The following is a 15,140-nucleotide window of genomic DNA, read 5'->3' on the forward strand; positions in this document are numbered from 1 at the left end:
GAAATTAATAAATATGCAACTCCATCAGTGCAAAAAACTGTTCAAGTGTTTTCAAGTCTAACTTCTAAAAATGAAATTAATGAATTAGTAGATTCCTAACTAAGCAAGTGCCGGGTTAACTGACTATCAATTTCTGCTATAGAATAAAAAAAAAACAATCGTCCACACTCCTATCATTGTCAACTCAACTCGATTTTCAGTTTCCTCTGTATATCAGCAGACCCCGCTCGAGCATTTATACTCGTGTTTTTTTCTTCTGGAACCAAGCTGCCGCTATTCCTCAAACACTTTCTGATCGGTGTGTCAGGTTCTTCTTCCTCCTGATTATCATGTGAGGGATTTGTTCGACCTCTATGCGGCATTAGCTCCTCCCCAGTGCTGACAAAAGCCGCCATCAACTGCAAAATTCATCAGACACAAAGCAATAGTATGACATATTTGCTTAAGAGGTTTAGAAGGCTAAACCTAATCAAATGTTGCAATAAAAAGTTCAAAATAAATAACATTGTTGGAAGAACTGTTATCAGCGGTTGGATTTCATCTAACGACTTCAACAGCAGTAACGGTTAAACCAAACATATCCGCAGTGTACAAAACTAAAATCAAGAAACAGGAAAGTTCAAAGAGGCAGTTGGGCTATGTTAAGCGAAATACAGTTAACCACTTAAGTAATCATGTACCTTCCAATCCTTGTAGTCAAATCTGAAGACGAAATGCCTGTATACAACCGCTCCTTTGGCGACTTCACTGGCAGATGCAGCATTCCTTGGAGCTGAAATTTAAAAGTAAATTAATAAACAATGAGAACTCCAGATCAGCCAAAGGATAAGAACTTAAGCTTTACAAAAATGAGACACATGAAAAAACATTTTAAATGATCTTACAAACTAAGTGCCAGCCATTTTCATCGACTTTAATTTCAGCGCGTCCATCTTTAACTAGAAAGGACAATGTAAACAAATTCTCTACTGTTTGTGCAAATGAGTTTCTATTCAATACTAAATGTTCAAGCCTCACACTTCTGTTCTTCCTTAAAATGGTAAACATAGTTGCCATATTTATGTCTGTATCTGTTCTCTTTTCTTCAAGGCCGTCAACCTGCACATTCATAACATGAACATTAAGTCTAGAAAGTCGATTCACATTGGATGCAAAAGTATAACACACACGTACACTCACACTTACCTTTTCAGGCTGAGAACTCTCCATAGGTTGTTTAATACGTTTCCTCGTGGTAGTTTTTCGCATCTTGAATTTGGTGTTCATAGGCCCTAGCCTGAGAAAGATAAAAGAATCTACAATCAATCAAAAGTTTAACTAAAATATGAAACAAAGCTCAAGAAAAGAAACAAAATCAAAGATTCTGCCGCTAAATTATACATAGTATGGCATCCAGAACAGGTCTTAAATACATCAGATACTGTAACTCCAATGTTTCTCCAGTTCATGGTTTCCCTCGCATCTTGTGTGCTAATACTGGTACACCGCTCGCCTCCATTCACATAGTCTCTGAGGAGACAGTTAACAAAATCAGAGGGAGTTATACCACCATTTGCCTGTGCCTTGACACACATTGCCAATGAGTTTGTGATACCCAAAAGGACATCTGCATCAATGACTTGTTCCCGCGGATTCCGAACTGAAACATTGATGCAAACAATGGTTAAAAAAACATTGTTATTATGGTGGCATCATGAGCAATTTGCATGAAAACATAAATACTGAAATTTGGAGTTTGAGAATCATTTTTTAAAATAAAAATGAAATCTAGGACTCGGATAACTTTTCCAAGCAACTACAAATCACAAAACCAAAAGTTGAAACCTTATGTTACGTTCAGGGGTGAGCACAGTTCGGTTTGTGTCAAAAAAATAAAAAAAATAACACAAATTTTCAATCCACCATCATTGATTATAAATTTTAAAAGCACCACTTACTTTTTGAGATTGTTAGTATATTTTGAAAACTAATTTTTTAATTACATTTTCATTAAATATAGTAATTGATAACGTAGTGATTCGCCCCTAAGACACATTATCAATAATTATTAGGGATGATTTAGAGAATTTAACAAAAGTGCTAATGAATAATAAATTGATATATATATATATATATATATCCGGTTTTTCAGTTCGGTTCGATGAACCGAGTCCCGAAACCAAACTAAAATGGAAAACCGAAATTTTTATAAATGCTAAACCAAATCAGACCATATATACTAACCACTTTAACCAATCCGTTCTCAATTTCGGTCCAGTTCAATTATTACTCACCCCTAGTTATAAGTTTTGAATTTAAAACAAGAATTTGAAAATAGTAATTAAAGGAATACCTAGTTCGTGCAAGCCATCCACTTGATGAATGATGGCACTGAACTTATCAGAATCAGCTCCTCCAATATCATTGGCTTCATCTACATCCAAAAATATTCCAAACCCATAAAACAAACTTCTTCTTTTAAAAAAAAAATGAACTTGAAAAATAAAATTTTAAAAAAATACCAATAGTAATGGTCTTGAGGGCTCTGTATCTCGGAGCAATATGAGCATAATCAGGCAGTACAATCATTTCCTTTTTATCAATAAAATCCGTAGAAGAAGGATGAACAACAGTGGTGACCCGTTCGCGTTTAGCCCGTAGGGTCATGGGTTTTGATATTGTAAGCAACTTATGAAACAAGAAAACAAAATTATGAGAATTTAGGGTTTCAACAAAGAATTACTAGATTACGGGAGAAGAATTTAAAGAGTCGTTTTTCTTTAATTTTCCCTCGTTTTTCTTCTTCTCTCTCTGTTTGCTCTGTTGTTTGTTATAATGGCGCCACTTTCACCGGTTTCTTTAAATACACGTACGTCTGTGTTTTTGGAGTTGGACGTGCGAATCTACGTTTTAATTTTTACCGTTCAAGACATTAAAATATAAATTCAATGTGATTAAATTGCTAAAACATTTTAAATATACTCTTCCTATTCCGTTTTAATACAATATAATTTCCTTTGTACATTTCTCATGCCATTATACTAATTTTTTGTTAATATAATATAAATTATTATTTTTTTAAAATAATATGCAAAAATAATTTTTTAATTAAAATGGGACGAGGGAAAATAATTTTACTGTTGAAATTTAATATATTATTTATATGTTTTTACGTAATCCAAACTTACTATATATTTACATACAAGGATACACTAAAAATTTAACAAATAATCTATTATTTTGTTTTAAAAGTTAATTATTAGATGAAGTACTATTGCTCACTTCTCTATCTACAAAATTATATTTACAAATAAAAATAAGAATTTTTTTTAATAATGTAGAGTACCGATTTAAAACAAAATACAGTCGACCATCTGATAATTAATATACATGGTGGACTAAAAATTTATTAATTATTAGAATTATTAATTTATTGGATACTTTATAAGACGTAATACTCAAATTGGTTCCCTAAAATTTTATTAATGATTAGAATTATTAATTTATTGAGTATTAATTATTAGAGGATCCACTGTAACTAGCATATAATTCATAAACATGTGTTTCATATAAAATTTAGAAATTTATTAAAAAGTAGTGTTGGGCTAGTCTAATAGCTAGACCTCTCTCTATATTCAAAGATCGTCGATTTAATTTTCAATTTATACTGCAGTTTTTGACTTGATCGAACATATATATTGAAAGAGGCTTGTTCTCCGTTCTATGTATGATCTGCAATTATAAAATATATATTTTAATATGTTTTTTTAATGCAATGCTAGCTAGTGGCAAAACTATAAAATGATCAATAATAAAAGATTAGGAAGAAATAATTTAAAAATAAAACCGTCGATAACCGGAGACCTAAGAGACGGCCGCCCAGCCCGCCCCTACTTGGTTGAGAGCATGATGCTAGCATGACCTAAAAAACAAAGTAACAAAGAAGCTGTTTTTGTGTATGTACAATTATTGAAGTTCAAATTGGAAAACCAGACAAAGTGTACATTTACCCTTTTATCAATATATTCAAGATCTCTTCAATTAATAGAAGATCAAGTGTTGATTTAAAACATAAAAAATAAGTTTCTTTATAGATGGTCATGTCGCCAAGCAAGAAACCCCACAAAATGACTCTAAAATATTGTTATGATTCTTGTTTAATTCAGATTGAAAATGAGATGAGTCTAATCCGAATCATATTAAGTTAAAGCTTGAGTTTGAATGTGTTAATACAAACTCAAGTTCGAGATTAAATCAGCTTAAATTACTAACTGTGAGTTTAAGCTCGGACGACATCCGATCTACTCGAGTTCAATAAAAAATATTTAATGATTTTTTTAAAAAAAATCATTGTAATATATACATCAAATAAGACTAAGCTTATGATTTTGAGCATCATTGTTACAATAGGTATTTTGACATTTTATCTCGTTTTACACAAATGGTCTAATAATTTACTGTCACTTTAGCTCGAAATGCTCCAATCATTTTGCGCTACCTCAGCTAATAACATAAAATGAGCCAAGTTATGATGTTTTTGTCCGAACCCACAAGCGCGCCCTCAATTGTGTTTTATGCCAAGTTAAGGGAGCAAAAGGAACCTTTGTTAATTGTAAAATTTACAAATAGTAGGCATATGTTAAAGTTTATATTTATTGCCAAGATCCATTAGAGCTCTAAAAAGCCAATTCAAGTTTGAGAAAACAATAGATGCTCGATGTGTAGAATCATGTAAGTCAGTATTTCTTGCTGTTTATATCAGTGCTTGATCAGAAAATTTCAAAATAATTATTTGTACCAAGATCCATCTAAAAATTTAAAATTAAAATTTGTGCAGTTCATCTCAACATGCAACCTGATCAAGTACACAATTAGGTAAATGAATTTTAGGCAGTGAAGTGAACAATCTGGTTTAACAATTTCTAAAGAATCGGACCAAAATTGGTGCAACTTCTATATCAGCAATGATAAATGCAACTCCACAGATGAATGCCACTAAAAAGCTGCTCCATAATTTGAAAACTCAGATGTTTTAAATTGCAGGCTGTAGACAATTGTACCATAAGAAAAGTAAAATCTTCACAAGAATTATAAGGGCGAATTGAATCAGGCAAACTGCGCTACCATTCGGCGGCTCAAGCAAGAGACTCCAAATTTACAATAACAAGAACAATTTAATTGACTAATTAATCACCATCTACAAAGCTTTCAACTGCTAAAACGAAAAAGCAAGTAGCTTATTTCCCAATTGTGCAGAAACAGTAGGCCAGGTTTATGTTACAAAATACGGTAGCTTTTTATAATCCGGAGACCACAGATACGTCAGAGTAATAGGATTAGTAAAGGGAAAAATAATGTCACCCGATTGCTTGGTTTTCGACATGCACAAGACGTTATGTTAGCCCTCACTGTGATGCTTTTTATGTCGAACTCTTTTCACAAACTCTATCCCCGGTCCATTGCTGGCATGTGCAAGAATTGTTGTTCACCTAATTTGACACAATAAGGCAGGTAAAAAAAGAAACTTTTAAAGAATCAAATCATCATGTCAATGCTGACAGGATATGCAGGTTGAAATTTAAGCTTCAGACTGAAACTGTGATCAGTAACTTGTTTCAGTATGTGGACACTTTTCTAAATTCTGAATTATTCAGTTCAAATTCTATTGAAATCATGAATCATCAAGCACAATGCTAATTTATAAGATAATGAAAAGATTCATTAATAAATAAAAGGATTAATTACTATCCCACGAGTTTAGGTCGCAATTATTGTTTTTAAACTGAAAGCCCCCTTCAGTTATCTAATACCTAAAATTCCAGGAAATAGAGATTTTTCAAAATTCAGGAGGAAAGCGGTAATGTTGACCTAACCTCATGGGTGATAATAATTAATCCTCTGCAAAATAATGAAGTAATTGCCAGTACTGTACAAGTCGAAGAGACAACTGTCATCTTCAAACAAAGGGTATGCCATGCATGTATAAATTTGTTACCGCTTTCAACATCAGACGCATCTGCAAGCCGAGCAATTGCTTCTACAAGTGCCTGTTCATGCTCCTGCATTATTCCAAAAAGTTGAGCATGAAGCCTTAAAGCAGCAAGGACAAAGTTAAAGCATAATGATCCAATGATCTTACTTTTAGCATCTTTTTTGCTTTTTCTAGCTCGAGAGGATCAGGATGACTCAAAGAGAACACCTTCTCCACCTGTTACATGAATTCCAAGCAACAGTGATCAAACTGACAAGCCTGTCACGTAAAACAGATTTGAGGCTACAGTACCTCCTGAACCAGTGATTCTGTGTTAAGTAATTCAATGTCATCAGAATCCATTTTTGCAAAACCATTCTGCGGAGGCAGATACTCTCTCTTGTTTTGACTCTTTACGGATCCCCTCCCTCTTCCTACACTAGAAACACCACCGTGGCTGCTGGATTTCTTCACTCCCCGGCCTGGCCCACCATGGACGCTGTATAAAGAAATTCCTGGATCCTCATCTACCCATTGGATATCCTCAGGAGAAATCTGCAAATGAACAAAAAAATAACACTGCCTCTTTAAATGATCATAACTACACAGAAGAAAAACAGTTGGAAGCATATCACAGAAAAAACAAGCTGATGAAGTTGCACAATTAGAAATTTGTCCCAGTCTAGACATAATACAAGAAAAACTGGAAAGAGCATAGCAAGAAAAGAAAAAGAGTATCCCGCAAAGTTAATTCGCTTCCACCGCTTTGTTAATAGAGAGCTGAAACATAACATTATTAAAAATTTAAGCATCTATCAGTTGTCACTGGTCAGCCGTCTCGATCTATCAGAGGATTTCAAGCTCAACATTTTAGGTTATGCAGTATATTTCAAAATGATGGAATAGTTTATGAGGTCATATCAATGTCACTCATTCTATCATGTTCGTATCACACCATGTTTCAAATTCAACCAAGCAATTCAATCCAAAAATACTCTGTAGCAAATTGAATTGAACCATTTTGGGATTAATGTAACATATGGAGCACAGCATCTAAACTAGGCTGTGCAATAATTGATTAAAACCGATTAACCAAATCAAACCGAGTTCGAATTCAGCTTTTGGTTTGATTTTTGGTCATATATCTTTTTTGAAAAAAATTGTTTAGGTGGTCCAGTTCGGTTATGAGAAAGAAAAAAAACAATAACCGACCAAAATATGAAACTACATCGTCTTTATATATATATATCCTAACCAAACCTCACTTCTCCTATCTTTTTCTTCCTTCCAAATGAGTTCCTTTAATTTGTTTCAATATTCCATCCTCTTTTTTTTCCTTCAATTGGTTCCATCCTTTTATAAGAATAAAATCCTTCCAATTTGTTCAAAAGCATAGATGGAAGATTAAAATAAATTTTTTTACTCCTTTTTGATTTGTTCCTTGCTTTTCTGTTTAAATTTTGTAACAATTGAGAAAATGCTTAAAATTTTGTCATCTTCCTCTGCTGCCGCTGCCTTTTTACTGCTGCTACCCTTATACTGTTGCTAGTTGCTGCTACTGATGCGTAGCTGCCCTTTTAATTTTTTGATAGTTAATTCTGCTGGTAAATATTGTTCTTAAAGCAAATAAACTGTTTTAGCTAGTTGTTTTAGGTCTGTTTATGTCCTTAAAGCTTTAAATTTTTGATGTTGTTTCACTCCAACTGATTTAAATTTCTGCTTTAAAAAATCGTGTTCTGTTAAACTAGTTTACTGCTTCAGTTTTTGGACTGATGCAGCTGGTTTATTAATGAAAATTTGATTTTTTGACTGAGCCAAAATATTTTGGTTGTCAAATTTGGCAGTAAAATAATTTTGTCAATTCAGTTCGGTTACCAATTTTTTTTAAAAACCGATCGGATATTATATTTTGAGTCGGTTCAGTGGATACACCTAAGCTAAACTATTTAGAAACAAATATGCTTCACAATATAAAACATGGCAATAAAAAAACCTACCCCTAATATCATATTACTTCATATCAATTGAGCCTATGATTAAACTATTAGAAATGGAAGAAATTATAAAAAGCAGGCTGCGAGTCTAATGGATACTGAAATGGGAAAGTCAGTTTCAGTTTTAGCTCATAGAAAATAAAATGAAATTACCTCTTTGAGATCAACCAATTCAAATGTTGCGTTTCAGTTTAAGTTTTAGCTCATGAAAATGAAAAATAATATGAAATTACCTCTTTGAGATCAACCCATTCAAATGTTGCATTTGCTGCACCTTTATCATAGACTAGATAGTGTTTGCCCTGTAAAGAGTAAAGTAATATATCAAATAACCACAGGCGAATAAAATTCAACAAGTAGAAGTATATGTCAGGAATAATAACAGGGAAAGATGGAGTGACAAAAATGAGCAATTAAAATTATAATCATGTAGAGCCCTGCAAATGTATCACTGTGTAAAATTAGTAACAATGACATCATAATGATAATAGTAATTTATAATAGTTTCATCTTTAACAAAAAGGAAAAGGATAGTAGTAATAGTTTAAAAGTGTAAAAAACCCATGTTTTATTTTCATAAACTTACTCGGTCTCTTCTAATTAAACCTCCAAAAATCCGTCTTACATTGTGTTGCAATAAGCATCCTACTTGTCAAATTGCAAGAGTTACTATTTTTACAGGGAAGTAGTAAAATTGTCAAAAATGCTTAACATAGCCTTGAAAAATATTAGAATGCAACTTAACCTGCCAAATAGAGCTGAACATAAAACAACTATAACACTGTTCGGGAAATTGCTTAAAAAGCCCCCCTCATCTTCTTTTCACTTCACTCTTCCACTATTTCATATTCTTTCATTTTACCACATGAATCCCAGAAAACCAAAAAAAACCTCTTCCATAACCAGGGGCCTGCCTTCGGTTCAAACTTAAGCGAACCAAATCAAATCCCGGACCCAATAACTGATTCCTATTCTAAGAATTTAAATGGTAGACATCAGTCTCTTTTACCTCAGATTCCATTCTCTATACCCAAAACATCGTACTTCATTGCCTTTGACCCTAAACAAGCATATTTCCCAGAATGCTTGATAGTGTACATGGCTGATATCGCACATTTGTCTATATTTTTCTACAAATTATAATACCTTAATTCTCAAGCCACAATCTCAGCTGTGTATATATATAAGTATCATACGTTTCAAATCCTTATACTTACTGAAGAAGGGTTGTAACTTATGATTTCAGCTTCATAAAAGCTGTTGTCATCAGGCCATCTTGTCAAGACTTTCCTTCCAATTAATTGATCAAAAGCTGCAGCTTCAGCAGGATCATTTGCTGCAACAGCACCAGAATAACTATGGCTGAAATGATGGTGATTTCCAGCAGGACCTATAGAAGGATACTGCATATACTTCATAGAGGATAAACCAGGCATTTGTTGACCCTGCTAAGCAAAACACAACAAAAGGAAATCCAAATGGAGGTCAAGCAACAATTATATTTGCAACCCTTTTAACCGCAGTCAATATGTGAAACTGGTAATTCGTAGCTCTATCATGAGCTCCATATGACAGTTACATGCAGATAAAGATTATCAAACCAGCAACACCAAAGAAATAAAGACAAAAACAAAAGCTAGACAAGATAATGATATCCAGAGAGCTAGTAAAAAAAACAATAGAGCAGGAGGCCACATAAATGCTAGATACATACCGCTAGGGAGGTCTTTTGTCTTTTGCGAGAGCCACCTGAAACAGTTGGACTCAAAACATCATCTCGAACTAATTGTGATGCAGTAGACCGAGCAGCTTGGTGTCCACCTGCCTGTCTCCATTCCCTAGAAATGTAAATCCACATAAGTCATTGCCTATTAAGTACTGACTCTCAAATTTCAGTTGCGACAATATGTAGGCAAACCTGATGCTTTGGATGATCTCATCCCCATTAACCCTAGTTAGAAGCTCCCTGTGTTGATCATCTGATACTCTGAGCTCTTTCCTAAGTTCGGTTATTAAATGCTCTTTCTCCTAAATAAAGAAATGCGACATGGCATCTTGAGCATATGATATGGAAACATGTAATTTAATATCTGGAGACATACGAACAAAGAGAAAGTGCATACCCAGGAAATGGCATCAGACTGAGCCTTAAAAGCACGGAGCACAGCACTATAAGCTTCTTGCTCAAGGTGACGAATATGAGCTTCCATGTCCTTTCTACAGTATGTGGGTGAACCTACAGAAGATCTACCGTTTCCTAATATTCTTTCTCCCTTTGGAATTAAATATTGACGCGATGGAGGCAAATCATCATCAGTTCCTTCAATTTTGAGCTAACATCATTAAACTGGGAAATTAAACTAAAAGACAGTCATGCAAATGTTATTGAGAGTCTGGCTAAATGGATCATTAATTACTCAACCCTCAATTGAAGACTTCATACACAAGGGAATGAAAATTCAAAACTCATTGCTGAAACACTAAAACACAAAAGAAGAAATAGGCAAAATGCCAATAAAATTCAGACAAAAAACACATGGATATACAATGTATGGAGAGCCAAATTTAGATCTCCAGAAGTGGCTGTTGCAGATAATGTCTTCAGAAGTAAATGGGTGTAGTCACGATCAGTTAAAAAACAACAAGAAACCAACTCAATGTCGACACAAACAATTATCATGATTCTATGTGGACGAGAATAGATTGATAAGGTATTTACTAGAATAACTCCTTAATGGGCGTTCCATAACTTTATATCTCTCTTATCAATTTAAGTTTTGCCATATACAATACATAAATCTAACATATTTCATCAAAATCATACGGGCAAAGCTCAAAGTTCCCCTGTTTTAACCACAAGTACCAAAAATTCTTAACATCAACAGTCATTTCTAATTCTTACAAGAACATAAACTCTTCCCATAAGTGTCTGAAACAATAAATCACTCTATAGTCTACATATCCACTTTTCGAACAACTTAAACCAAATTAAATCACATGTCGAATTATTGGCAATCCATTTACAAACATTACTTTAATTAACAGCAACACTAGCACTTTTAAAAACTATCCAAAAACCTAACCTCGTACAATGTTAAAGCTGAATTAACATCCTAAGCTTTCCTAAACCAAAATGAAATAAGCCTAAACCTAATTTCATTTCAATAATCAATCTAACTGACAACGGAAAATAATACAGCTAAATTTTTCAAAACCTAATACCTCACTTAAAATCTTATCCACATAGAAATATCCAAAATAACCTAAGAAACACAATTATTTTGAATTAATCAAACATTACATAAAAGAGCAAGTAAACAGAAACATACCGCTACTTTCACAGAGTTCATAGTCCATAAGAAAGAAGGGCTTGGAGTTTAGTAATGCATTGTAATTGCAAATGACGGAGTTATATTACATATACATACAATCGAACAAAAAGATAAACGGAGCTTGAAGAAGACAAAAAACACGGGTTTTGAGAAAGAATTTCGTGAGTTGTTTGATGGGTTTAGAAGGCTAGAAATCGAATCGGGTTGATTTGATTTGGAGCGAGGGAGAGGGGATGAGGAAACTTGAATTGTTCTTCTTTCGAAAAAATTAAATTTGTTTTTGGGGTTTTGAGAAGCAAACGATAACCTGGTATTAATTGGAAGTAAGAGCGGTCGGGTCTTTTGTTTTGGTCGGTTTGGATACTTAGATACGATGTTGTCACAACTTTACTTGTTTTACAATTAGATGACTCTAGTTTTCAGCTTTTTTTTTTTTTAAATTCTACTTATTTTTAAATTTACCAAGATATTCATTTTTAAATTTCTTTTCTTTTTACTCCGAAAAAATCTGTTTGTATTAATTTTAATGTATATTTTGCAAATGATTAATTTAGATTAATTTTTTATATTTATTTATAAAATATTGTCAGATCCAATTTTGAAGTTTTGACAAGTCCATAAATATAGGCCCATTTTTACTCCAAACTCGTCTTATTTCAAGAAGCCATGGTCTTGATCCGAGCCCGTTGTGGTAATTATGCATGGAAACATAAGAGGTAATTTTTGTAATGTGCATGGTGGTTGAGAAAAATATACGCAAATAGGAAGAGGTGGAAAACGCAACATATGATGTTGGAAGCCAAAGAAAAAATCTATCCACACCATCTAGGAATTACTTTTGGACCATAAGTCTTGCTCGACAAGTAGGTTGCAGCCTTAAATGATTTTGCTGGTCGAGCATATCATGAGATGGTCTTATGCTCGGCGAGCATATAAGGTGAATGAGGATTGAAACTCATCATTCTGAGACCATAAATGAGGACCAAGAGATTCTATCTTGGATCCTCCTTACTTTATATAAACCACCATTTATATAATTGTTGAAGTAAGCTAGAGGTGAGTCATTATACAAACATATACAATATGTGGGTTATATGATTTTTTAAAATTAAAAGTGCAACTTCTTGGAGTTACCCATTACAAGCCTTTGAACATGGGAAAAGTTACTAAAACGTATATGGAGAGTTACCATAACCGTGTATGAGAGTTACGATCATGCTTTCTGAGTATGGAACGATGAATTTTTTTTACCTGAACTATCTCATTTTGGGCTCCTATGATATAATATAAATCTCTAATACTGCAAATATAAAAAAATACAAGAGGTTGTAAAGATATACGAGAAGTTGGAAATCAAAAGTAGAGGATAAGCATAAAGAGCCTATATATACAACTTCAAAGGGAGAAATTACAACTTCACAAGGTCAAAAGAATACGCAAACGTGGAGAAAACTTCAAATGTAGACAATTTTATTTATTTTTTTGATTTAATTTTGAATATATGAGGGTCATATTAGCATAATTGATATATATATATATATATATGTATGTACATACATATATATATATATATGTATATGTATATATATATGTATGTATATGTATATATATATATATATGTATGTATATGTATATATATATATATATATATATATATATATATGTATAAATATATATATATATATGTATGGCACATCAATTATAATTATATTGATAAAGAATGTAGGAAAACAATCAATTTTTATCCGATTTGACATAAAATATAATGATTATGCTAAAAATAAAAATATGAATCATTACTCGCACATCGCCTCCAAATAAAATATAAATAAATTATTTAATTATATTGATGTATACAATTTCATCTAGTTATCCATCTCTTTACCCTGTATAGAAAATATATTAGCTGTTTTTATAATTTGGAAAGGATAGGGATTTGCCTTTTTTGTATCTTAAGAGCTAAGGGCTTTATGCTCTAATATTTGCAGCTAAAAGCAACATGTCTAAAATTGATCGTGTTATAAAGAGAATTAGCTAGACGGTTCTAACTAGTACATTTTAAATGAAGTTGAACTCATATAATAGAAGAATTAAATGGTGTGCGAGTGCACGCGGTCTCCTCAGGTCACATACATGCAGGTGGCTTATGGGCTACATAGGTAAATTTTTGCAGGATATATACTCTAAGCAGGGGATAGGGTATGATTTACAGTTTGTATCTTGCTTAGAATACCAATTTTAAAAATTTGAGAGTAATTATGACAGTCAAACTATGAGTTTGTTAAGAATATCAAGACTCAAGTTTCAAAAAGTTATTATTGAATATTGAAGGAAATTCAGAAGATGCTTAATTAAAAATAGTTAATAAAATTTGGCATGTTTACAACAAGATGAATAGAGCCGCTGATAGATCGATGACTTTGGAATTCTCCAAAAAAAATTAGGTTGTACAATATAGCATATTAGATAGCATATATGTTCTTCCAAGATTCTACTGAAATTGCATTTATTCAACAATGTTTGAATAACTAATGTCTTTAGACTTTTAAACCTCCTTTTGTATAATGATTTTCATAAAAAAAATGAAAGCCTTTTAATTATTATTCTTTTCTAGTTTTGAATTACAAATCACTTCGTCAAATATTTAGTTATTATATTGTTTCAACTCTAATAAATTTCAAGTAAGGATTTAAAAGTGTTGATGTAAAATATAAATTGGAGACATATATTAAAATAATTATTATACTTATTATTATGTAAAAATAGTACAGTCTTTTGTATTGTATTAGGATTAAGATGTTATATTCTAATATTAGCCTCCGTCTTTTTGTACCTATGTTTTTTTTTCTATTTCTCTATTCAATCAAGGTATTTGCAATTTTCTATTAATGTTATTTTGGTATTAAGACCAATTTTTTGCTCGTCATTGATTTTAATTGTGCAGCTGGTGTAATTGGTGATGTTCTGTTTTTTTTTTTACGATTTTCTTTGGTTCGTTTGTTTGGATGTACGCCTTCTCTACTCGTCTTTTGAGTTTGTTCTCTCAGATTAGTTGATTTCATTTATTGCTTCCTGTTGATATTTTTAATATGGCTAAAACTAAAGATGATTCGCTTCAAGCAGTTAGTTTTCAGTTAGATAGTAAAAATTATGCATATTGGAGTTATGTGATGAATTATAGACATTTATTTTTCGGATAGGTAAAAAGTGATTAGGAAAAGCATCTAATGATGATTTTCAGAGAATTCTATCTGGATGATGAGTTACAAATTTGCTAGCTGGAATCCAAGCAGGCGTAGTCTGTGCACAACTGCAAACTTGGAGGATTAAACCGCAATTAGTTTTGAATAGCCCATAAAAGTCCAAAAAGATTGTAGTCTAATTCCAGAAATTGGACCAATTGCAATGACTTAGAAATTTGTGGGCCAATTTATAAATTTTACGAACTGAAATTGATCATAACCAAACCTATAGGGTCAAGTAGCCTTTTTTTATACTTTTAGGCACCAAAATTGATTTTTAGCATCTCTTTAATAAGCTCGCAAGCCAAAATACGAATATAATTAAAATAATAGTAAGTTAAATCTAATCCTAACACCTCTAAGCATATCACTTAACACTTTTTTAAATCTAACTCAAACTCTAGAAGGACAAGCCCATAAATACACTTGAACAAATCCTGACCCTAATTAGATCCTTATAAATACACCTTAAGTCAACCTAACTGAAGGTGGCACACAAATTCTAGAAATCAGACAGCAAAATATGATCACCCCCTAGAATAGCATAGCCGAATATTCCATCACACACACATCAAATCATACTGATTTTCGCTCCTTAAACACTGATATGTGTTAATTCTCC

The 15,140-nt window shown here is 32.5% G+C and overlaps 2 protein-coding genes across 4 annotated transcripts; both read right to left on the bottom strand.

The window, feature by feature from the left end:
- Nucleotides 1–4: 4 nt before the first annotated feature.
- Nucleotides 5–2,857, bottom strand: LOC126677777 (non-structural maintenance of chromosomes element 4 homolog A-like). The gene is made up of 7 exons (XM_050372557.2): nt 2,502–2,857; nt 2,333–2,413; nt 1,381–1,639; nt 1,186–1,276; nt 885–1,098; nt 681–772; nt 5–398 (listed from the first exon to the last, which is right to left on the bottom strand). The coding sequence occupies exons 1-7, from the start codon at nt 2,644–2,646 to the stop codon at nt 180–182; spliced, it is 1,101 nt and encodes a 366-aa protein (XP_050228514.1). The 5' UTR covers nt 2,647–2,857; the 3' UTR covers nt 5–179.
- Nucleotides 2,858–4,969: 2,112 nt separating this feature from the next.
- On the bottom strand, nt 4,970–11,624 carry LOC126677704 (protein EMSY-LIKE 1-like). Of its 3 annotated transcripts, XM_050372467.2 has the most exons (11): nt 11,274–11,624; nt 10,068–10,264; nt 9,863–9,972; nt 9,659–9,782; nt 9,162–9,389; nt 8,178–8,246; nt 6,263–6,505; nt 6,119–6,187; nt 5,975–6,038; nt 5,853–5,877; nt 4,970–5,468 (listed from the first exon to the last, which is right to left on the bottom strand). In XM_050372467.2, the coding sequence occupies exons 1-10, from the start codon at nt 11,299–11,301 to the stop codon at nt 5,870–5,872; spliced, it is 1,140 nt and encodes a 379-aa protein (XP_050228424.1). In that variant the 5' UTR covers nt 11,302–11,624; the 3' UTR covers nt 4,970–5,468; nt 5,853–5,869. The 3 variants fall into 3 exon arrangements, with proteins under 3 accessions (XP_050228424.1, XP_050228425.1, XP_050228423.1); XM_050372468.2 differs by lacking the exon at nt 5,853–5,877 and having other exon boundaries at nt 10,068–10,291; nt 11,274–11,623; XM_050372466.2 differs by lacking the exon at nt 5,853–5,877 and having other exon boundaries at nt 11,274–11,622.
- Nucleotides 11,625–15,140: the final 3,516 nt, after the last annotated feature.

Source organism: Mercurialis annua, linkage group LG4 (genome assembly GCF_937616625.2).
Source record: "Mercurialis annua linkage group LG4, ddMerAnnu1.2, whole genome shotgun sequence".
NCBI lineage: Eukaryota > Viridiplantae > Streptophyta > Magnoliopsida > Malpighiales > Euphorbiaceae > Mercurialis > Mercurialis annua.